We start from the raw sequence: 25,641 nt of genomic DNA, 5'->3' as shown, positions 1-25,641 counted from the left end.
CGCACCCTAACCCTAAGGTCAGTAATTGTTACACATTCACGCTCGGGAGCTATACCTGACAAGGGACCACACTACAGTGCAGAGTATGGCAAAGCAACGAAGCGGTCAAGTGACTTCTTTCCCAGGGAAAGAAGTCACTGAACAGCCGCTTTGCTGTTTTGCCTGTTCGCTCTTTATATGTCTACGAAAACACATTCAAAATGCGTTTTCATTGTTCTAATAGGAACCTGAGAAAAGCATATCTCAGATGACTGGTGAATAAGCATAATAGTGCCAGTGTACAAAAACAGAGTCCCTATTAGATGAGCGAAAGATCAGGATCTCGAATGGCTTAAAAGTTGAAAATTCTTCAAGATCGCTATTGAGATCGTGGTACAGTGAAGATCTGAAAATTTGCCCTTTACTCAGTGTAGTGCAATCTCGGGGTTGGTATATATATATAATTAGCGGGGGTTGTGGGGGGCACAGCCCCCCACAATAACAATTTCGAAGAACGCCATTTTCGACTTATTATCCATTCAAGATCTTGATCTTTCGTTCATATAATAGGGACCCAAAACAAAGGAGACATTCACAACTCTGGGCAGTACAGCTATATTAAACTTCTGTCACACTGCATGAATGTTCTGTTCAAGGTGCTTGATAAACAAGTACATAAACTAGCAGTAGAAAGGAAGATGGGAGGTAATTCAAATTCAGATTAGGATGTAGCACAATCACCCCAATGTTTGCAGTAAGACAGATAACTGAGAAGAAGCTAGATATGAGGAAAAAGTCCAACTAGGTATTCCTAGATATGGGGAAAGCACATAAGGTCCCAAGAAAGCTGATTTGAGCAGTCCTGCAGTGGTTCGAAGTCCCCAAAACATTGGTACAGTTAGTGCAGACTATGTACAAGGACCCAATGACTCAAGTTTGAACAGAGTTCAGTCTTACAGAAGGTTTCCCAGTGGGGGTGGGGTTGGGTGTGCATTAGGGTTTACCTGTGACCCCACTGCTGTTCATACTGGTGAAGGACTACATTAGCAAACGGGTCGGAGGGGGTAGATCAACAAAGTTGCTGTATGCAGATGATGTGGCATTACATTCAGGCTCTGAGTAAGAACTTCATAAAAAGTAGGGGAATGGAATTCAAAACTGAAGGCACATGGCATGAAACAGTACAGATTAGACAGTTGTAGTGGCAGCAAATGTGTGAAATCAGCAGAAGCTGAAAAATGAAATAAAAGGGAAAATAATGGAACACTAACAGCTTTAAGTATCTGGGAAGTGTGGTTGAGGAGAAAGGAACTCTGAATGAGGCGGTCAAAGCTAGAATCAGAGGGACTGCATCCAGCTGACACACTGTGTCGGGTAGTGTATGACAGAAGAGTTTCAAAGAAGCTAAAAAGTAAGGTGTACAAGGCAGTGGTATGACCAGTACTACCATATGGTACAGAAACCTGGGCAGTAAGGCAGAGCAGTCTAGGAAGCTAAAGGCGATGGAGATGAGGTGCCTGAGATAGGTGGTAGAATGCATACTGTGAGGGGAGCCAAAAAATTGAGGTCATCAGAGCAGAAAGAAAGGTAGCTCCAATTGTAGAGAATATCAAACATAACATATTAGAGTGGCTTGTGCACATGTGCAGAACAGCAGATGATAATTGTTTGAAGACGATTTAGGACAGATGGGAAATAGGCAAGAGGAAACGAGGGCATCCAGCAAAAAGTGGTTGGATTTTGTGAATGAAAACCTGCAACAGTCAGGCATGACTATCGAATAAGGGAGGAGAAGCAACACTGATTCGATAGAGATGGTGACAGTTGATATGACGCTCCAACCCCGTGTAGAAAATGGAGGAAAAAGGGGGTTGATTATGGTGATGTAAAAAGTTGTTAAAAGTTGATTAAAGATACTTTTTCCAAGGGAAACTACTTCTGGGGACTGGAGGAAGTGTATAAAGTGCTTTTTACTGTATTTTTTTGTTGGGGAAAGTGACTTTCATCTGACATTCCTGTTTTACTGCCTATTGCTACCAAACTTCCCAGGGAAACAAGCACCATTTTTGGCTTGATCACTGAGCAAACCACTGTCTTCCAGCCACAAAAAGAACAAAGTTAACTAAACAGCCTTTGCAGCAGGCTACTAGTTTGCCACAGCTGCAGGTAGGTGACTGCTGTGGCCAAAGCTGGTTCCTCAGGCCACTTATCTTTTTCCTCATATTCCACTGTTATTGTCTATACAGCTGCCATGAACTCCAGAATTCTGTGATCATCCCTGGGGAAGCTGTTACAGGCAGTACTAGATCCCCCAACTTTCCTGTTGGAGAGAGAGAAAACGAAACATTTAACTTACTGTGTGTCAGTTTCTCTGGGCTGAAGTAATTTATTGAGCTTGGGTCAGGTTCTTGTACAGGCTGTTTGACCCTTCTTGTAAGGTGGTTTCAGACAAAAGAAAGAGATTCCTGTTTTCTCTGAAAAGGTCCAGGATTTTGACCGTGTAGAGGAATATGAAAGGAGAGATGCAGGTTTTTCACCTCAGATTTCTGATTCAGATTCTGTGGATAGTATGGTACCTGAATCGCCCTGTGAGGGATTCATTTTCTCAGAGACTATTTCCTGAATGTGCTAGTGTTGTCAGTGGGAGAACAGTAAGGCTTCTCAGTCCCTTACTATTAGGAGTTGCAACAAGTGGTATCCCCAGACCCCCCCCCACCCCAGTTGCTGTCAACATTGAAGGATGTGTTGTCACAGCCTGTGGGTTCTGTGTTCACTAACCTGCTGTTCATAAGAAAGCAAGTTCACTTGTCTCAGACGTAACCCAGCAGATATAACTTTAGATGTTCTTCATCTCACATTGCTGCAGTCCTTACTTATGGGTAGTCCGCTGTCCTCGGTCGGCCCGAATACCAAAGTATTAGGCTGACGTCGGTCATGGGCGCTCAGATCTGACATCAGAGCGTCAGGGTACAAAAGCGCACGACCGACGTCATATCCTCAGTCTTTTTTGCCGCATGGTCCGATGCAGAAGCAGCGTTGCAAGTGCCGTTCGGCGTTCTGAAATTTTTCGAATTCGGAGTTTCAGACCGATACCAAGTTGGGCTAAGTACCCCGTTGGGGAATATTTTTGTTTTTTCTTGCCTCAGTTATTTACCGGATGTCAGAAAAAGTGAATAATTGTATTTCTTGTGGGAAACAGATACCGCATAGGGATTACCACTCACTTTGTATTCCTTGTTTGGGACCGGAGCACGACGTAGTCGGGTGTCGGTTTTGTGCTAGGTTCAATAAGCGCACTATAAAACGGAGGTTAGATTGCGCTAGGTTAGTCTTTGGCAAGCGGTGTAATTATAATATGCCGTCGGATCCTCCGACGCCCGCTTCCACGAAGAAGCGCTAAGACAAATCTGTGAAGCCTAGGCAGGATGTTTCGTCCGTTTCGGACGCCGGTCCATTAGAAGCTGCAGGGGAACAGGTGGATTCGGCTGAAGTTTCTGTTGAGACTCAAGGGGAAACTTTGATTTTGCAAGAGGTGGCTTCACAGGACTCAAGTCAGGCTGAAGGGGCCTCACAGGTTACTATTCTCCCTACTGTGCCTAGGGTGGTTAGGCCTTCTGCTACTATTTCTAAGGCTCCTTCTAAGGGCAGGTCTGTTTTGCCTTCCTCTGGTGTTAGTCCTGGTTCCTCAGGGTCAGTGCCTAAAAAGCACATGCTTAAAATGGCAGAAGATTTGATTACTTTAATTAGAGGTTCTATGCCTCCTCCTGATAAGAGGCCCAGGGTAGAGCCAGAGTTGGAAAGTTTGGAACAGGCCTCAGATGATTCAGAGTCTTCTGTGGAAGACATTCAAGATTTTCCTCCTTATTCGGATTCTGATGCAGAGGATTCCACTCCTTCTGCTTCTCCTCCTGAGGATTTTTCATTTTCAGAAACTTTACATTCCATGAGGGAGCATTTTAAGTGGGAAGGACAGGATTTCTCTGATTCACGGAAAAGGCTTAGGGAATTTTTGTTTTTACCACAGCATAGACCCTTAGCTATACCTCCAGTTTTGGATGTTGTTCAAGATGTTTTCTCGAGGCTTCTCTTAATCCAGATTCTGTGCCTCCTGCGCCAGTCAAACCAGACAGGTATTACAGGGTGCCTGAGGCTCATAAATATCTGTATAAAAGTCCTAGGGCAGACCCAGAAACTATTAGTCAGGGGCCTAAGGGTGTTAGAGCTTCTGTTGTAAAAAATCCGGTTCCTCTAGATAAGGAAGCTAGAGCTTTGGATAGATGGGGTAAGAAGGTGTATACCTCTTCTACGTTAGCAATGAGGGCTTTAAATTGCCAGTTTCATATGTTGAAATATCAGAATTTCCTCCTTTCTCAGCTAAAATCTAAAGTGGATGCTTTAGCAGAGGGTATAGAGTGTAAAGAATTGCAGGATTTGGTACATGTCTCTGAACAGGTGGGCAAGCATTCTTTACAGTGTGGCTTTGATGCTTTACAGGCTTCTTCTAGGGTGGCTGCCACTGGTTCAGTTATTCGAAGGCACTCCTGGCTTAAGGATCAGAATTTGTCTGAGCATGTTAAGACTAGAATTCTGGATGCCCCTTTACAGTCTGAAGTTTTGTTTGGTCCTCCTGTAGAGTCTGTATTAAAGAAAATGGAGGACAAGGCTAAGTCTATGCAGACTGTTAAAGATTTTTTGCAGGTGCAACCTCCAAAGTTTAGTAGAAATTGGCCTACTAAAGGATGGACGTACCCTTCTTCTGATTCTCAGTCTAGGGGCAGATCTAGACGTGGTAGGGGCAGAGCTCAGAGTTCCTTCAGACCTAGAACATGGAGTTCGCCTGCACAGTCTGCAGGTGAGGGCAGGGGCCAGTCCTTTCGTAAACAGGCCCAATGACCTGCATTTTCAGCTGCCAGATTCCTCTTGCCTGGCAGCTCCTTTGGGAGGAAAGTTAGCACTGTTCAAGCAAAACTGGCTTTTAGTCACCCAGGACAAATGGGTATTGGACATTATAAACCGAGGCTACAAGTTTTATTTCCATACATTGCCTCCTTTCAAAGGCATGCCAGATGTTCCTCCTCGGCAAAGGTTAGAGGCTCACAAACAAATTTCTTTACTTCTTCAAATGGGAGCTATACAGCCAGTTCCTCTGTCAGAAGTGGGCCTAGGATTTTATTCTCGCCTGTTTCTAGTTCCAAAGAAAGGGAACACGTGGAGACCAATTTTGGATTTATCTATCCTCAACACTTATCTGGACATTCCAAAGTTCAAGATGCTGACGTTACAACAGCTTTTACCTCTGTTGGGAAAAGACCACTGGATGGTAACTCTGGATCTCAAAGAGGCTTATCTTCATGTTCCTATCAGGCCCAGTTGCAGGAGGTACCTGCGTTTTCGAGCTGGAAATTTACATTATCAGTTCTCTGCATTGCCCTTTGGCTTATCTACTGCGCCCAGAGTGTTCACAAAGGTTCTGGCTCCAGTGATAGCCTTTTTCAGGTTAAGAGGAATACAGATTTATCCTTATTTGGACGATTGCCTGATTATTGCTCAAGACAAAGACGAACTTCTTCATCATCTACAGTATGTAATGGTAGTGTTAAGATGCCTAGGGTATTCTGTGAATGAAACAAAGTCCAGTCTAGTACCCTCTCAGGACATGTGCTTCCTGGGTGTGAGACTGAATACAGCTTCCCAGATGGCTTTTCTGACCCCGGACAAACAAAGAAGCCTTTCTCTTTATTTCCATCAAATGTCTCTACAGTCCAGGCTGACTGCAAGGACAGTCCTTCAAGCCTTGGGGTTCATGGCATCTTGTATTCTGGTGCTTCCCAATGCCAAACTGCATATGAGGAAGCTGCAATGGTATCTCAAAAATGTATGGACACAACACTGCCAAGATCTAGACACTGTCATTCAGATAATACCTTGCATTCAGAAGGAATTTTTATGGTGGGCTCAGGAATGTCACCTAAACAAGGGACTCTCTGTGACCCGACCAGAGGCGAGTCAGATTCTAACGACAGATGCCTCGGACAAGGCTTGGGGAGCACACCTCAATGGAAAATGGGTGCAAGACACGTGGCCTGTCAGACTTCAACATTTGCATATCAACTTGAAGGAGATGTTAGCAGTCCAGTTTGCATTAATGGCTTTCAAGGATTTACTTCACCCAGGGCAGGTGTTGATTCAAACAGACAACACTACTGTCATGTGGTACATCAACAAGCAAGGGGAACCCATTCATACCCACTTTGCAGGCAAGCGATGATTTTGTGGGAGACTGCTCTCAGTTTACACCTCAATCTTCAAGCAAGGTTTCTGCCAGGAGCACAGAACTCCTTAGCAGATGTGTTGAGCAGACAGATAGTGGATCCTAACGAGTGGAAATTGGATCCTCATGTATTCCAGCAGTTGACAGTGTTATGGGGGACTCCAGACATAGATCTGTTCGCTTCTCCACTAAATTACCAGTTGCCAAAGTTTTGCACAAAAAGGTTTCATCACACAGCTTGGAAGGTGGATGCTCTATCATTCAGTTGGAACAATCTTCATGTCTATGCCTTTCCACCTCTGCCTCTCCTCCCCAAGGTACTCTTGAAGGCCAGACAAGACAAACCATCCATGATTCTGATAGCACCGGATTGGCCTCGACAGCACTGGTACCCACTTCTGAGGAGTTTAGTAAGGGAGCCGCCATGGCCTCTACCTTTAATTCCGCATCTTTTGTCTCAGGAGGGCAGTCACTTCCTCAATGTCAGGATTCAGTCTCTGCATCTAACAGCTTGGCATATTCTGTTTTAGACCCTGGAGGGTCTCAGCTGCCACAATGAGTTTTGAATGTTATTTTGGAGGCCAGAAGGCCTAGTACAAGGAAAGTTTATGCTGATAAATGGAGGAGATTTTTTATTTGGAGCAAAGAGAAGGATTTTGATGTTTCCAAGCCTAATTTAAGTGCTTCTCTTCAATATCTTACTGAGTTACTGGACAAAGGTTTGTCTTTCTCCTCTATAAAGATTCATGCTGCAGCCATTTCTGCTCACTATGACTGTGACCCTCCTTTATTCTCTCATCCTTTGTTTAAGCAATTTCTTAGAGGGGCAAAGAACATAAGACCCCCACGTAGAGCTCCTACTCCTGCTTGGGATCTCAATTTTGTGTTGGAAAAATTTACTCTACAACCTTTTGAGCCTGCAGCTACGACCGAGTTAAAGTACTTGTCTTGGAAAACTGCTTTTTTGTTGGCCATTACTTCTGCAAGAAGGGTTTCTGAATTACAGGCCCTTATGGCAGTGGAGCCTTTCCTGATTTTTCATAAGGATAGGGTATCTTTGCGTACTAATCCTTCCTTTATGCCTAAAGTGGTTTCTAGTGTGTCCTTAAACCAAACTATTCATTTGCCTACTTTTTATGCAAACCCCCAAAATAAAGGGGAGAAGATTTTGCATACTTTGGATATTCACGGGCAGTTGCGTTATTATTTGAGCAGAACCAAGGAGTTCAGACAGTCTCAGCAGTTGTTTGTTTCTTTTGCTTTGGGTTCTCAGGGTAAACCTGTTTCAAAACAAACTATTTCTAAGTGGATTGGGTTTTGTATTTCTTTCTGTTATTCCCATCATGGTAAGGAGATTCCGGCTGGAATCAGACCTCATTCCACTAGAGCTACTGCCACTTCTACTGCCTTTCTAAGGGGGGTAGCTACAAAAGATATTTTGGAAGCAGCTACTTGGAGTTCAGTACATACTTTTTCTAAACATTACCACCTTCCTCTTTATTCTAAGTCTAGGGCTGGATTTGCCACTGCGATATTACAGGGCATTTTAGCAGCCCCTAATGCTTTATGATTTTGCCATCCTCCCTTTCCCGTTGCTTTGGGATTCTACCCATAAGTAAGGACTGCAGCAATGTGAGATGAAGAACATAGTACAGTTTTGTACCTACCATAAATGTAGATGTTCGAAGATCCACATTGCTGCAGTCCAATTTACCCTCCCTCCTTCCCCACTGTAGTTTGGCATGGTTATATGGTTTGGGTGATGGTTGTTGTTGGGCATGTTTTTTGGGAGGTACTCTGTTTTTGGCTGTGGCCTTTCTTTTTAGGGCCTTCTGACATCTGGGGCAAGAAAAGACTGAGGATATGACGTCGGTCATGCGCTTTTGTACCCTGACGCTCTGATGTCAGATCTGAGCGCCCATGACCGACGTCAGCCTAATACTTTGGTATTCGGGCCGACCGAGGACAGCGGACTACCCATAAGTAAGGACTGCAGCAATGTGGATCTTCGAACATCTACATTTATGGTAGGTACAAAACTGTACTTTAATTTAGCTCCTGCAAAACATTTTAATTCTAATCCTCCTCCTGACAAGGTTTGGGAAAAAATGTATCCTTCTGTAACTTTGACATTTAGAACATTTTAAAGTGTTAGGCTGATATGTTAAAGTTTACACTGACTAACCTTTGGTGGTTTGGCTGCATTTTTCTCCTGTGCGGGAAAATCTGCTTTGTAGGGTTTAGTTTGTTTTATTTCTCCGGTCACTATTTGTTTGAAGTACTTTTATGACTGTAGATACATCTTCCAGGTCTGTTGCCACTGGTACTGCTTCCAGGTCTGTTGCCACTGGTGCTGTTATAAGGAAGTTTGCCTGGCAGTGTTCCCAGAACTTCCTGGATGATGTCAAAAATTAAATATTGAATTCTGCTTTGAATAGCAATTCACTTTTTGGACCCTCTACTGCAGAGGTTATTAAAATGTGATGATAGAGGTAAGCAGATTCAGGGAATCTCCCAGAGTTTTCAGCCCTCCTGTAAATTTTCAAGGGATTTTCTGTTCCCTTATCCAGTTTTGCCAATAAACAAAATAGCAGTGTCAGCAGAATGATGGTAAGTTGAACTTAAAAGCAGTAGGTGGAAGGTTTCTAAAGGAGAGCTGTACCCCACCATAGCAAATGACAGTCAAAAAAGGCTGAATGACTATTTAAGGGACATCGTCCCCAACTCTGACAGTCCATTCCAGAAAGTCTGAATTTTCTTTTTTTCTCGTTGACAAAAGAATGTTTCAGACAAATGGGTTCTGAAGCTGGTCCATCTAGGATACTGATGGCAGTGGGAGGAAATTCCTCCTTTTCAAGGAAGACTTCCTTATCCAGGAGGCCAAACTCTTGTCTTCTCTCCTGTCGTACACCAAATGCTGTCTCAGGGGGTAATAGAAGCATTTTTTTTCCTTATTAGGTAAATAATTTTATGCAGTAATGTTTCTAGTGCCAGAGGACGAACCAGTTCTGTTTCGTTTTTCTTTTGTTCCTGAATTAATTAGTTTGTGATATGCCCGTTAAAAATACTTCCATTTCAGAAACTGTTACTCCTTCCTCATTTAAGTTTTTTTTTTTTAGTAATCGTGGATTTAAAAGATGCATATGATCACATTCCAAGTCATCCAAATTGTCGGCTAAGTTGAATTAACACATAGACAGGGAGGGTGATGTGTCATCACTGTTGTTTTGTTGAGTCTTCAGTTAGAGAGTGTGTGAGCTAAGATGGCCTGCTACTCACCAGCACAGGGAGAGCTTTCTGGTCTAGTATAATGGGGTTTCTACTGTAGTTAGTAAAGGTGGAAGTTGTATGTTTGAGTGGTGGGATTCATTGATGAAATTTAGTCATCGTTCTTGTGTGCCTTGATTTATGTTGTTTGATTCAGATTGAGGTTGATGGTGTATGTTCCCATGTGCTGGAGAAGAACCCTCTCTAGGGGGATCCGTGTTTCTCTTACTGGGGAGGAAAGGCTTACTCCATTTTGTGGAAGTATGACTGATGAATAATAGTTGAGTTTACTGGATTTTAAGAAGTGCACTGACTGACACTCTGGGAGAACTAACGTGGATTGATTTTGAGCTGTGTTCTGCTTCAAATAAGCCCATTTATCGCGTATGTAGATTATTATTCTGGAGTTCCTGTATTATTCAGACTGCCACAAAGGACATAAGCAAGTATGATTAGTGCATTATAGCTTATACTCTCAAGTCAGGGGATACTTGATATTATATCTAACACTGATCGATATTACAAAAGTCAGGATTTCAGAGCATTTGTGCATCGAGTAGAAATCGAAACACACTAGCAAATTAACAAGTGAAGGGAAAAGAATCTACTGAGTAAACAGTAGTAATAACTCTAAAGGTTGTCATAGGTTCATAGGTTCATACTAGGCTATCTGCCCTAGGGCATTTATAAGCCTAGCCAAAGTGTGTTTGGCTTTCGCCACCCATTTTAAATTAATTTTGCTATGCCCTTTTTTCGAGGTTAGTATACTGTGCCTCTGTCTAACAGTGACACAGAAGTGATACCCGGGGTAAACCTACGATCTCCCATCCACTCATCAAGATTCCTCTTGAAGAGAGTCAATGAGGGACTCTGCTTAACCTGGACTGGGATTTTATTCCAGAGTGAAGGGAGCCTCTGGGTTATGAATCTGTCCCTCCAGCATGTCCTATTTATTTCAGTGCTGAGGTTCAAGTCTCTCGAGCGTAGCTCGATGGGATTTGGATTTTCTGAGGTGCAGCATGTCCATTAATTCCAGGTTGGACATGGCTTTATACGTCAGGCACAGATCGCCTCTGAGCAGGCGGTATACCACTGAGTAGAGCTGGAGTTTCTTTAACCGGGCAGCATATGGCATCTGTTTGAACCCTTTGATCCTCTTGGTGAGGTACTTTTGGGGTCTTTCCAGTTGCTGCAGGTGTCTGGTAAGGTACATCCCAAAAGGGGCATTGTACTCAATTATGGGCCTGATGAGGGATGAGTAAAGAGGCACGATGACCTCCCCTGATCTAGATGTGAATCCCTTCATGATTAGGTGGGCTATATAAAATGTTTTTCTAACCACTTTGGCCACGTGGTTGTCAAATGAGAGATTGCTATCAACTTGGGTCCCCAGGTCCCTAATTACTTCTTCTGTACTTAATGGATTACCACCTATATGGTAATTTGTGGGCACTTTGTTTTTGCCAAAGGGGATGACTGTACACTTTTTGGCATTTAGCTTGAGGCCATGGCTCTGGCACCAGTTGTCTGTTTTTATGAGGCCCTTTTGGAGGATGCTTGTGTTGGCTGGAGAGTCTATTATGGCGCCCAGTTTGCAGTCATCTGCGAACTTGGTCAGCCACAGTCCTTCCATGTTGGTCTGTACCTCCGAGAAATATATACCGAACAAGAGAGGTCCCAGGACTGAGCCTTGTGGGACGCCACTTGTAACTGGTTTGGAGTCTGACATGGCTCCAGCAATTCTAACCATGTGGGTTCTGTCCTTGAGCCAGTTTGCAACTCATTTAGTGATATAGGGGTTTATATTTAAGCTGGTGAGCTTATCTATAATGCCCGAGTGGGGTATTGTATCGAAGGCTTTTGCGAGGTCCAGGTAGGCTGTGTGGACCACCTTCCCCTCGTCAATGGCCTTGGTGACTGTTTCAAAGAAATCAACCAGGTTTAAGAGGCAGGATCTTCTCTTAACAAAGCTGAACTGGGTAGGATCCAATGTTTGTAGGTCCCCAATATCTTTATTTATGAGGTCCATGATGATCCTTTCCATAGCTTTGCAGACCAAGCTAGTCAGGCTTTTGGGGTGATAGTTTCCAGGATCCGTTGAGGCACCACCTTTGTGAAGAGGGACCACTGTTGCTGTATGCCACTCTTTGGATACATATCCTGTAGTAAGGCTGAGATTGAACAGTAGTTTTATGTTTGGGTTTAGCTCTTCTTGGAGTTCATGTAGGACGCAGCCCGGGACACCATCTGGTCCCATTGATGCTGTGTTTTTTACTTTGGAGAGGGCAGCTCTTACCTGAGCATCTGAGATGTCAGGAGGGCAGCACTCTGCTGGGATAGATATTTGTTGGGGGGGGGGGGTTGCGCTGAACCTGTCAGCGAGGATGTTGGCAATGTCTGTGGGTTTGGTGTATTTTTTGTCATTTTGGACTAATTCTGAGCATATCTGGGAATTCCCACCCAGGTTCCTAACATAACTAAAGAAAGCCTTGTGATTATCCTTAGTGTCCTGTGCAATTTATTCTCTTGAAGCTGGCCTTGCAGTTTTGGAGAATGGGAAAAGTACTGGCTTACTAGCTCATTTGTTAGTAGAAGTATGAAAAGCAAAGTATGTGCTTCAGCTGTATTACTCATACCAAAAAGTCAATACAGAGGCAAGGACTTTCTTGAGTGAAATCAGTAGAAACCAAAATACTTTTACTACTGAACGTGCAAACATGAGTTACAGGGTGGATGCAAATTTGTCAAGGTTTTATTATTCTTGTATACTGAAGTTGAAGATGTTGGCAAAGCAACTGAACCAAATTCCTGCAAACTCCAGAAAGTTATGTAAAATAAAATTGTAGACATTTCTGTAACAGATATGTTAAAGTTCAAGGAGGAGGCACATCCAGAATAGTCACAGTGGTATGGTTACTGTAAAATAGCTATTCTAAGAACTGTGATAGCAAAAATCACAGGGAAAGGCTGCTTTAGTTATGTATTAAGGTTGTGCAGCAAGAACTTCCCCAAAAGGAAGACCAAATATATCAGTGCCCATCTGTTAACCAGGTAGGCTTACTGGCCACACACACTCCCATACCAGTACACGTTTGTTAAACAGGGAGACCCACTGAACACACACACACACACACACACACACACACACACACACACACACACACACACACACACACACAGCACAGCTCTATGCCAGTACCCATTTGTTAACCAGGTAGGCCCACAGAACACACACACAGTCCTATACTAGTACCCATTTGTTAACTAGGTAGGCCCACTGGACACATGCAGTCCCACGTCAGTACCCATTTGTTAACCAGGGAGGCTCAGTGGACACATGCACATTCCCATACCAGTACCCATTTGTTAACTAGGTAGGCCCACTGGGCACACGTAGTCCCATACTAGTACCCATTTGTTAATGAGATAGGCTCACTGGGGGAACAGAGTCCCGTACCAGTACCCCTTCGTTCACTAGAAGGGCCCACTGGCCACACACAGTCCCATACCAGTACGTATTCATTAACCAAGTTAGACCCACTGGACTTGTACAGTCCCTTTTTAGGGGTAACCCTAGAACAGTGTCTGGTTAAGTGACTTGCTCAAGGCCACACAGTAAGCAAATGAGGGCTGAGGGATTTCAGACAGTGTACAACATGAACTACAGCTCAAACCTTAACCCACTGCGCCATAATATCCAAAGAGGGTATATTCTGGATTTGGAGGATGCTTGAAGAAATATGATGTGTGTGTGTGTGTGTGTGTGAGAGAGTGTGTGAGTGTGTGTATGTATATATGTACATATATATATATATATATATATATATATATATATATATATATATATATATATATAGACAGTTTGATTGTGTGGACTGAAAACTTTTATTTATTAAAATGTCTTTTGAATGATAAAAACATGAATTTTTGATGTGAAAATACCCATGACTTGCATAATGCAGACTTATAGTCAATTTAAAATATTCTGGCTCTGTGAAGCAGCAGTATGGAGCTCTGATTTCTATCCAGGCACTGGGGTTTGATTAGTGGCCCCCAGCATTGGAGGAGTTGGGCAGGGATGGGGTGGAGTAAAGCAGCATGGCCCACTTGCCTTCCCAGGAAGTGGGAGGAATTTGCATGCACTGCTAGGCACAGTGGGCTGTATGAGTTTCTTGGTAGAGACTAGGGAACCCACCACTCAGACTACAAGGAAAGGTGTAGGGCTGCGTGGATGGGATGCCCTTGCATATGAAAGGGGAGAACCTCTGACGACAGCCATTGCAGGACAGGGCAAACTAAAAGAAAACATAGAACCACCCCAGTGGCTGTCTGAATGATGGACCCTACTAGTTGATTCCTGCCACAGTGATGGGACGTGAGTGAGCTAATGAGTAAGCTGAATTACTGAGGAGGTGGCTGATGATTGTCAGACAGTGAGGGCAAAAAATGGGAGGGGGAGGTTGTTTTAAAATATCAGTATAACAATCTATGCCATGTTGCATATATAACATGCATGTCTACTGCTAGCAGAGTTTGACTTCATTGACCTGAATGTATCCATAAATACTAAAAAATTAAAAAGCCATGGCCATTCAGAATATATGTAGCTGAAACACTGGCATGTTCTTAACTGGGTCATTGCATACATCTCATGGACAGTACAGTAGGTTTAAGGTTTTACACAGTGAAGACCCTAGCATGGCTTGGTCTTACTTGCAGTTTTTACTGAATGGTTTGTTTGTGTGACCTTTTTACCCTTTGGTTTGGATGTTATTTGGGATATTTTGCAGGCATCCTAATGTTTATAGACATCAAGCTTAATTTAAGCTCTGTTTTTGTAAAGTATAGCCGAACAATCCACTTGTACTGTACATTTGAGTTAAAAATAGGGTGAAACATGCATATCTGCAGCTAGTGGAGTTTAGTTACATTGGTCTGAATGTAGCAGTTAAAACGTAAAATAGTAAAAAGTCATGGGCATTCAGAAGCCATATACCTGAAACACTGGTTTATCCTTAAGGGGGTCATTCACATACCATCTCATGGGTCTTTATTGCAAGAGGTTTAAGGTTTTACACAGTGAATACTCTAGCTTGAGTGGGTCTTTCTTGCAATTTTTTTGTATCTCACATATATAATGCATACCTAGTTCTGCTGTCTCCTTGGCTGATTTTACATTTGCATCACAAACGTTTGGCACTAGAACCTCATATATGATGAGCTGGAATGCCCACAAACTTGAAACGTGCTCAATTTCAAAATATGAGCAGATAAAACCTCAGTGTTGGGGGAGGGTCTTCACATTCACACTCAGATTAACTTTATTTCTTATTCTGGGGTCATGGTACCTCAAAGTAATTTTGATCACTACTGACAAGCAGTTAAAACCTGCGTTGCTGTTTCTCAAATAGGCTGTGAGATTGAACTTCATTTTCATCTGTGATATGTATATGCAGTATGATCTCACTTGGTTTTGAAACTGAAGAAGTGACACACAAAATTGACAACTCTGTCTGTTAATGGTAAAGCAGTTAAGGTATGAGCTTGGATGATCTGAGCAAGTGACTATGCCATATAGACACACAAAAGTTGATTGGGGGAGTAGCATTTGGGGTGTCCATCTTTAAATGCTAATCCCTAGCTACAGGGAGTTTACATGCCACATGATGCACATTCCTTTTAGATGTGCAGTGTCTTTACTGTAAACCTGTACCCTAGAATACTGAAGAAACATCCTGGTTCTAAACAGTGCAAGTCCTCAGATGCCTGTTTGGTTCTATGAGATAGAGCTTAGAAATGATGGGATAAGGGCCTATGAGGGATAGTGTCATGGGACTAGTGTAACACTTAAATGGACTTAACAGACCATGGTTCTTCCTTTATCTTTGTATGTTTGAATGGGGTTTATTATTTGGATGTTGCATGGCATGGGGAGTTAGGCTTTAAAATTTATACTTAGTTCTCCATTTTGGCTCCTGTCTGGAGTATTTTATTATTATTTATTTATTTATTTATTTATTTTTTTTTTACAGAGTTTGCCTGTCTGTGTAGGTTTCTAACATCCATTCCAGTTTCCTCCCATATTCCCAAATGTATGAGACCAGATGAATTGACAGTGTTTGCATTGCTCCATGTGAAATGCAGTGTGCTTCAAGTCCTGTGGTGTAATTGTGTCCCTGTTGCTTGGCAGAATAGGCTTTCTTTACTTACTTCCATCAGTTATTCCCCATAGCCCTGTTTTGGATAAAGCAAGTGTTGCAGATGGACACAGAACTTCAAAACTAAAATTGATTGTACTTTCACCTTTTAATGAGGCTTTGCTGGAAAGTCTCTGTTGAGTTAATGCAGAATTTTTCATAGGCCAAAATGCCAATGCCTTTATTAGTGTTTAATGTCATAATTTTGAAGTACATTTCCTTAAATGTTGATTAATATGGTGATCATTTTTAAATAAAATGGTGTTAAGATAAGTTGAACATAACTAATTTACTGATTACTTTGACACAGAAATTTGGCGAGTCCAGGTGTATACAATGTCTGAACATGCTATCTTGTTTGATATAATTTTGATGACTTCTGTCACTTTTTGTTAATTGTATTGAAATGCTTTGATTACATATGAGTACAGGAATGGAAGTAAGAATGAATGATGACTATCTCTCTTGATATTTGTAAATACTACTGCAAAACTATCTTGTTTTTATTGATATTGTAGGTGGTGGTCCAGCACCCTGTGAACTTCAGGAGCTAGAGATTTTGAACAAAGCTTTGGAAAAAGCTTTAAAAGTCAGGAGTGCAGCCCAAGGGAACAAGGATGATGTGCTGCAGAAGAAAATTAAGGGCACAGCTGATAGTACAGAGCCATGTTCCAGTTCTTCCCATTGTGTACCTACTTGTCATAAGATTGTAAAATCTATTACAGAACCACCACTATCCAGAGAAAGGCAAAGGAAACTGGTAGCAAGTAAATGTGACACTCTTAAAAAGCAGCCTCAATCCTTGCTAAATCCTCCATATAGAACTGACCCTGTTGCTAGAAAAATTAATTGTACAGCAACTGTCAGCTGGTCAGCAAACGGCACACGAGGAGCTGAGAAAAGTAATGCAATGGTTGGTGTGTCACATCATCCTAGAATTTCAGTTTCTGCAAGCAGGTCTGTACTGAAACCTCAGCAGAGATCTAGGACAGGTAAACAGACGGATGTCACACAGCCAGTGCCTCCAGGCCCTTCTGTGCTGTTGTTGTCATCAGAAGGAGCAGAGGATCAGACTGAACATTTCTGTAGTGAGCAACAGTGTTCTTATAGCTGCTTCTCTCTTAACTGCAAGCAAGCCAATCTTGTGAAAAATGGAGATGCAGTACATGATAGTGGCAAACCTGAGAAGCAGTCCAGCATTTTCACACTTCAGGAAGATGGGTAAGAAAAACAAGTCTGAAAGAGAATATAAAAAAATTATCATCTCAGTAATTTTATAATAAAGTGGTAATGCTTTATTTTCTGTTGTGTTGCTATTTTGCTGTCTGCTATGGTGTGAACTATGGCAGTGCATATCTTAGTCTTTACGTCTGCTTCGTATATTGACAGTGTGTGATATTGTGCAAAACATTCTTTCTTTTCATTGAATTAATGTTTGTAGGTGATTCGTTAGGCATATTTAGCAGAGCCATATCCTAAGTAAAAAGATGCATCAAAGGCAAAATCCTTGCATATAAACAATTGACTTATCTCAAGATTACAGCACTGTCACAGCAGTCTATACAGTAACCAGTGTGGTAGTATCCATATTAAAAAAAGGTCTCATAACTGGTGTTGTCTTTCTTCAGTTTAAAAGGGTTTTTACGTATATCGACAATAATTTTATTCCATAGCCTTTTCTAATGTGAATTCCCTGAAAATGTCTTGCAATAACTTACTACCATGACAATAGAACATATCAAATCTGTCAGGATTATGTCCACAGACACCGAAACATTCCAGAATGGTGGACCTTCAGGGTTGGTGCCTGGGACTCTGCTGTTCTGTGTATGTCAACATTGTTTTCCTGGGAATCTCCCTAATATTGTGTGCTTTCTTTATGCCAGTGATATGGTAATAATTAATACCCATAAGTTTTCTTTAGTATTACATGAACTATAGAGCAGTTTTAATCTTATATGGAACTGGCTTTCCAGAAATTAACTTTGCCATTAATTCCTCGAGAAAACTTTTAATAGTCCTAGGTACCCCACGAAAGATTTAACACTGCATAAAATTCCATTACTCCATGACTCAAGTGCCAGTGGATATCTGTTTCCTTTGTCAAAAACAAAAGTATGTGGGCCATCTCCTTGATAAATACCCATCAACTCATTGGTATGAAACCAACTCAAATTTTCTTAGAATTTTACTCTTGCTTGGCAAAGAAGCAAGCCAAGCCAATGAGAATAGTTTACTCCCAAGGCTTGAATCTGCGCTACCTATAGATGCAGTAAAAGCCCCTCACATTTGCTCTTTAATTCAGAAAGTTGAGCATTGAATCATAAATGAAATGAGACTCATTCATCTGAATATTCAACAAATTGTAAATAAGTAAAGTTAATCTGCTATAGTTTAGCATAGCCTCATAGAAGCAATAATATAAATAATAATATGTAATAATAGAAGCAAAAGATCATGAGGAACATGAGATGCCTAACCATGTATGGTGCATATAGACAGACTTAACAATTTTTGCCACCACTTTTTTAGCACTTAATAGTGCTCGCCTCCCACAGTGAGCAGGGCCATGTATGGAAACCTTAGTGTAAATTTGTGTTTAACCATCCGGTCATTAAGACTAGCCTTAAATGTAGCCAAAATAGTACTTTCACGTACAGGGGTAACGTATTCTATAGACTGGGAATGTGTTGAGTTAGGAAACCGTCCCCTCCAGTGAAACTTGTTTATTTGTTGGTGTAGATTTATTTCCTTGGTGTGTGTGATTGTGGAGTGACTGGATTTATGAAGAAGGAGGAGGTCTAACAGGACTGGCTCTTGACTGAAAAAGTGAGAGACTATTCATCTCAAAACTACTAGTACGCTACTGAATGTAAAGAGAGATGTGCTAATCTCTTAAGAGTTGAAAGGTTTACGTCCTTTCATTTTCTCAGTTAGAAATTTTCGAGGCCATTTTAGTTAAGTGATATGCTTGATTTGTACATGCCAAAGGGGCATTGCTTTCAATGAAGCTTATAAAGGAAGAGTACAGGGGTAGCACAATGACTTTGATCTTAGAGATATTCCCTTGAAAATTAATTGGGTAAGGTAGGATTTCCTGACTATGATGATCTAAAGAGAAAGAGTTATCCATGGGTCTATGTTCAACCTTTGAACGGAAAAAGCATTGAACAGCATGTCTCATCGAACATGCTGTTCATCAAGCCATTCGAGTAAGATTGGATTATGGTAGGGATCAGGAAATTTGTCCCCTCCCCACTGTAGTGCGATCTTGGAGTTGGTATATATAATTGGCGGAGGATGTGGGGGGGCACAGCCCCCCCCACCTAGAGGAGTTTTGCTGAACGGCATTTTTGATGTAATGCCTTTTGAGGAGTTTTCCATTTGATGGCTGAACATAGACCTGTTATCCACATAAGCTACCAGGTCTGTATGGAATGTCTGTCTGAAGAGAAGGACCATTTATAACATATGACATGAGACTTTTTTGCCATACTTTGCTGTGCTGCGTTTTTTTGCATTTAGCTTAAGACCTCTTTTTGTACACCAGGCATGTGTATATCTCAGCCTGAACTGGAGCTGATTAATATCAGTGGACAGGTGGATAACAGTTCCCAGCTTGCAGTCATCCGCAAACTGGTCAACCATACTTCTGGGATGTCTGCTTGGTTGTCTGTAAAATAAGTGCCAAACATGACAGGGCCCAGCACTGATCCCTGTGGTACTCCACTGGTTGCAGTTTTGTGATCACAGAGAAAATCAGCAGTATTTTCAGTCTGGGGTGTTTTGGATAGCTAATTTGCAATCTTGTGGATAACTTGGGATTACATTGTCTAAATTTTCAGTAGTACTATCATTGAGGTGCAGCGGTAGCGTTGTTGCCGCACAGCAAGAGGTTCTCCCGTTCGATTCTCAGCTGGAGTGTGGGGAGTGCCTTCTGTGTGGAGTCTGCATGTTCTCCCCGTGGTTGGGTGGGTGTTCGAAAGACATGCGTAAATGGGCGTGCCTTCGTTGAAGGTTGAACTTCGAGCTGGCACCTCGGCGTTCGTGAAAATCTACTGCCAATCATTAGCGGACCGGAGTTCCGCTGTGGTGACCCCTAACCGGGAAAAAGCAGAAAGACAACAACAACAACTATCATTGTAGATAGTTTCAAAAGCCTTGGCCTGATCGAGGTAAGCAGCAACATGGAGTGACCACTGTCAACAGCCTAAGAAGCTTAATAGGGAGACAGGACCCACCCTTCACAAAACCATAGCAAATTGGAGTCTGGATCGATATTGCCTGTATCCACATTAGTGAGTTCTACTGTGAGACATTCCATAGCTTTGCATATAAGGATGATGGTTTCTGTAATTACTTAAATCTCTACAGAGACCAGCCTTGTTAAGGGTGCTCACAGTGGCTCTGCTCCAGGCTTCAAGCGCAAATCTTGTGGACAGGCTGAGGTTGAACAGTTTAAGTAGAGGCTGTGATAATGCTTTCATGGCATTGATGAGAGTGCAGCCTTATATGTTGTCTGGTCCCATGAAATTGTTATTTTTAACCTGCAACAGGGATTCTAAGACTTATTTTAAGGTCATTTCAGGGGAACTAAATGTTCAGTGATAGTGGTTGCAGCATTACGGGTCATTGAGGTAATGTTCAACACTACATTTGTTTGCCAATATATTGGCTGCAGCCTTTGGATCAGCATGTCAGACATTATTATGGATGAGTTTAAAGCATTATTGCCCATTTTTCTGTAAATGTTCATCATTGGATCACTGTTGAAGTAGCCTAAACTGCATGTGAATGTCCAGCCAAGTATCAAAGCAACAGAACAGCTTCCAAACTTTAGAGCACCATCCACACCTAGCCACTGTACAGCTCAAAGAATGCAGTTTAAAATTAATGAAGAGGGTGCCAAAACTTCTTTCCTCACGATCTTCCCATGTGGACTTAGTAATCAATCATTGGCTAGTGCTTCATCAAGGCTGAGCAGGTAACTGCAGTGTTGGGGAATGCCTTCCATTTCATAATTTCTTGTGAAGAAAAGTTGTTCCTATTGGGAAATGTCTTTCAAATAATTGATTTAAGTTTTATGTTTTGTTCAAACTTGTTTGGGTGGACTATTATCTATCTGTCTAACAATCCATCCTTTGTTGACTGGTTTAGTCCTACTAGGTTAGTATCCTCTTTTCAGGGGAGACCAAAGGTGGTATTTATACTACTGAGGGAAATTTAGCCAGGACATTGGGGAAGTTCCCCTAAACTTTACAGTTGCTAGATGGTGCTGGAGGGCTCTTACAGCAGCAGGGAAGAGGACTAAGGGAAGCAGCAGTATGGATGAGGAGAGAAAAACTGGAGAGTTTGGAGGTGGAAACTGAGAATTTGGAAAAAAAATTGTTCAGTTTGGAGCTTCAGAATGTAAATTAAGATTCCTGCGTGGTGGGTTTTACAAATGTTATTTATTTTATTTTATTATTTATTTGACATTTGTGAACCAGGAGCCCATTTTCAGTGGAGACCCGAGGAGAAAACCTTCATAGTAATACAAACAAAATAATTAGTACAAACCCATAACAAAAAATGAAGGGATGGTGACATAAGGCTATAACTAAGCAGTTATATAGGACAGAGAAATCATGTACAAAGTATTCAAGCATCGTGTGCAAAAGTGAAACATACAGATTGTGATAAGTATGCTAAAGTTGGTATAAGTCAATTAGGTATTTACATAAATAATGGATTACAAAAAATAAAGTAAAATGTACATATATACATAGCATACCTCTCAACTGTAGAGGTTTTTGCCTTATATTTTTGGTCCATTTTTCATAAAACTGTGATTTTCACTCCTCATACCCTTCATCATGCTAATGCAAAACCTGTCAACTTTCTAAGTTTGTAAGAGCAATATTTAAAGTGTGTCCCTAATTGTGGGTCTTTGTACCACTTTTATTTATGGGTTTGTCCAGATTTCTTACTCCAAGAGGTTGAGAGGTATGATGCATAGACTGTAGCTGCACTTGATAGTTTGATGTGACATATTTATGACCAGTAATGAGTGGTGTGCCTCAGGGCTCTGTCCTGAGGCCCCTCCAGTTTGGCATATACTTCTCAGAAGTACAGGTAAGCACAGCAGGGCTGTGGCTGACTAAGTGTGCGGACGACTGCAAACTGGGTGCTATAATAGAGTCTCCGGCCGACATGGAGATCCACCAGAAGGGCCTAAATGAGACTGATGCATGGTGTCAAAGCCATGGTCTCAAGCGAAATGCAAAAAAAAATGCGTAGTAATCCCCTTTGGAAAAAACAGAGTAACTGCAAACTACAACATAGGAGGTAATCCCCTGAAATCTGAAGAAGAAATAAGGGATCTAGGGACCCAAGTAGATAGTCAGCTTTCCTTTGATAACCATGTTGCCAAAGTGGTTAGAAAATCCTTCTATGTGACCCATCTGATCACGAAAGGGTTCGCATCAAGATCTAAGGATGTAATGGTGCCCCTCTACTCTTCCCTCATCAGACCCATTATTGAGTACAATGCACCTGGCTAGATATCGCCAGCAGCTGGAGAGACCACAAAGGTACCTAACCAAGAGGATTACTGGCCTCAAACAGTTGCCCTATGCAGCACGATTGAAAAAGCTAAGACTGTTCTCTGTTGCATACCACTTTCTCAGAGGCGATCTCTGTCTAACATACAGAGCCATGTCCAACCCAGAATTGTTGAACATGCTCCATCTTAGCAAAACCAAATCTACTCGAGCTACACGCTCTAGGGATATAAACCTCAACACAACAATGAATAGAACATACTGGAGGGATAGATTCCCTTCGCAGAGACTTCCCTTACTATGGAACAGGGTCCTGATCGACATAAGACAGAGCCCCTCACTATCACTCTTCAAGAGGAACCTTGATGAGTGGATAGGTAACAAAGTTCACACCGGGGATCACACCAACAGCACTACTAGATAGGGGCCAAGGGTACTAGCTGCTAGTACAAGGGTCTAGGGAGCTACTAAAGGGGCGGTGAATACCACACAATGTGGCTGGGCAGATAGCCCAGTACCAACCTATGAACCTATATTTATGAAAGAGGAAAAAAAGAAATGGGAGTTATCCCAATAAGAAGAAATGGGGAGAAAAAGATGGAGGTTAGAGACCGAGGGTGTTGGGGGTTAGGTAGGGTGTAGACAGGGGCAGAGTCATGTGTTTACTAGGGAGTGTTGGGGGTTAGGTAGGGTGTAGACAGGGGCAGAGTCATGTGTTTACTAGGGAGTGTTGGGGGTTAGGTAGGGTGTAGACAGGGGCAGAGCCATGTGTTTACTAGGGAGTGTTGGGGATTAGGTAGGGTGTAGACAGGGGCAGAGCCATGTGTTTACTAGGGAGTGTTGGGGATTAGGTAGGGTGTAGACAGGGGCAGAGCCATGTGTTTACTAGGGAGTGTTGGGGGGTTAGGTAGGGTGTAGGTAGGGGCAGAGCCATGTGTTTACTAGGGAGTGTTGGGGATTAGGTAGGATGTAGACAAGGGCAGAGTCATGTGTTTACTAGGGAGTGTTGGGGATTAGGTAGGGTGTAGACAAGGGCAGAGCCATGTGTTTACTAGGGAGTGTTGGGGGGTTAGGTAGGGTGTAGACAGGGGCAGAGCCATGTGTTTACCAGGGGGGTTGAGGGGATAGGTAGGGTGTAGACAGGGGCAGAGCCATGTGTTTACTAGGGAGTGTTGGGGGCTTAGGTAGGGTGTAGACAGGGGCAGAGCCATGTGTTTACTAGGGAGTGTTGGGGGTTAGGTAGGGTGTAGACAGGGGCAGAGCCATGTGTTTACTAGGGAGGGTTGAGGGGATAGGTAGGGTGTAGACAGGGGCAGAGCCATGTGTTTACTAGGGAGTGTTGGGGGGTTAGGTAGGGTGTAGACAGGGACAGAGCCATGTGTTTACTAGGGAGGGTTGAGGGGATAGGTAGGGTGTAGACAGGGGCAGAGCCATGTGTTTACTAGGGAGTGTTGGGGGGTTAGGTAGGGTGTAGACAGGGGCAAAGTCATGTGTTTACTAGGGAGTGTTGGGGATTAGGTAGGGTGTTGACAGGGGCAGAGCCATGTGTTTACTAGGGAGTGTTGGGGGATTAGGTAGGGTGTAGACGGGGGCAGAGCCATGTGTTTACTAGGGAGTGTTGAGGGGTTAGGTAGGGTGTAGACAGGGGCAGAGCCATGTGTTTACTAGGGAGTGTTGGGGTGGTTAGGTAGGGTGTAGACAGGGGCAGAGCCATGTGTTTACTAGGGAGTGTTGGGGGGTTAGGTAGGGTGTAGACAGGGGCAGAGCCATGTGTTTACTAGGGAGTTTTGGGGGGTTAGATAGGGTGTAGACAGGGGCAGAGCCATGTGTTTACTAGGGAGTGTTGGGGGGTTAGGTAGGGTGTAGACAGGGGCAGAGCCATGTGTTTAGTAGGGAGTGTTGAGGGTTAGGTAGGGTGTAGACAGGGGCAGAGCCATGTGTTTACCAGGGAGTGTTGGGGGGTTAGGGTGTAGACAGAGGCAGAGCCCTGTGTTTACTAGGGAGTGTTGGGGGGTTAGGTAGGGTGTAGACAGGGGCAGAGCCATGTGTTTACTTGGGAGTGTTTGGGGTTAGGTAGGGTGTAGACAGGGGCAGAGCCATGTGTTTACTAGGGAGTGTTGGGGGGGGGTTAGGTAGGGTGTAGACTGGGGCAGATCCATGTGTTTACTAGGGAGAGTTTTAGCTCTTTTTTGAAATGTTTTGGATGTGAGATATCTCTTACGTAAGTGGGGAGTTTGTTCCAGGACTAGGACGCTGAGTATTTGTATAGGAGTGTGCCTATGTTTTTGTTGGGTTTGAGGATGTCAAGGAGATGTTGATTGGAACTACGAAGAGGACGATTAGTAGTATAGGATAGAAGTGAGAAAAGGGAGGGGCAGGCAGTTTGTCTATAGAGTATTGAATGTGTGATTTGTAGCGGTAACAGTAAGAGTTGGGGGAATTCTAGCTAGTTTAGTGTTTTTTTAGTGCATGGCAGTGGTGAGAGTTGTAAGGCAGGTTTGTAGCAAATCTAGCTGTCTTGTTATAGGCTTGTTCAAGCTTGGAAAGTAATGAAGATTTTATGTTTGTGAGAATAGGAGATGCATAGAGCAAGCAGGGTAGGAGGAACGCTTGCACCAGAGAAGGTTTAGAGTTTGAGGTAAGAGATTTCTTATTTCTGTAAAGTAATCCCAGTTTTTGTTGTGTTTTTTTATACGCTGTTGAATGTGAAGGTCAGATTTTAATTGATCGTTGATTATGGTGCCAAGTAGATTAGTGGGATTACTGGGATACTCTCATGTATCTTGCTTACAAATCTTTTCAAAAACTTACTATTCAATTTCGAAATTGAATTTTACCCTTTGATGTTCTTATTTTGCTTATTGCAGACACTGTAAAAATACTATTATATTTTTTTTTTCTCTGAACTATATTTGTAACTTTTTTTTTTAATGTTTAATGCTTTTAATGATTAATGTTTTTAATGCTCAATGTTTAATGTATTTCACTTGGAGCTTTTCTCCCTGGGCCTCTGCTGAAAATGAACATGTATCCAGTTGGATCAGCCCGGTCAACAAATGTAAAATAAATAAAAATAAAATAAATAAAATAAATGTTCTGCCTTAATGGTAGTGGTATCGAGGGATGTGATGGTAAAGGTGGGTTTGTGATGGGAAAGAGTTCAAGGGAGGAAGAGAAGGAGTTTTTTTTTTTGGATTTAAGATGAGCTGATTTTCTGAAAGCCATCTTTCAATGGACCGGAAAGAGTTTTGGATGTGTGTGTGGAGGTGAGAGATGTGTGTGGAGGTGAGATATCTAAGAGGGAGCGAAGTGTAGAGTCGTCTGTATATTGTATAAAAGAAGAGTGGCTGTGGGTTGTAAGAAGGCTGTTTGTAAAGATATTGAA

The 25,641-nt window shown here is 42.5% G+C and overlaps 1 protein-coding gene across 4 annotated transcripts in view; it reads left to right on the top strand.

Annotated features, from left to right (window-relative positions):
- TEDC2 (tubulin epsilon and delta complex 2) overlaps positions 1–25,641 on the top strand; it is a 1,244,333-nt gene that overhangs the window by 505,332 nt on the left and 713,360 nt on the right. For all 4 annotated transcript variants that reach the window (XM_044065295.1, XM_044065294.1, XM_044065296.1 and 1 more), the window contains one exon: positions 16,233–16,935. In XM_044065295.1, coding sequence (XP_043921230.1) covers positions 16,233–16,935 — 703 coding nt within the window. The remainder of the gene's footprint in view (positions 1–16,232; positions 16,936–25,641) is intronic.

Source organism: Protopterus annectens, chromosome 3.part0, assembly GCF_019279795.1.
Source record: "Protopterus annectens isolate FY-2018-M chromosome 3.part0, PAN1.0, whole genome shotgun sequence".
In the NCBI taxonomy this organism is placed as follows: Eukaryota; Metazoa; Chordata; order Ceratodontiformes; family Protopteridae; genus Protopterus; species Protopterus annectens.
This window is presented reverse-complemented; position numbering and strand designations above follow the sequence as displayed.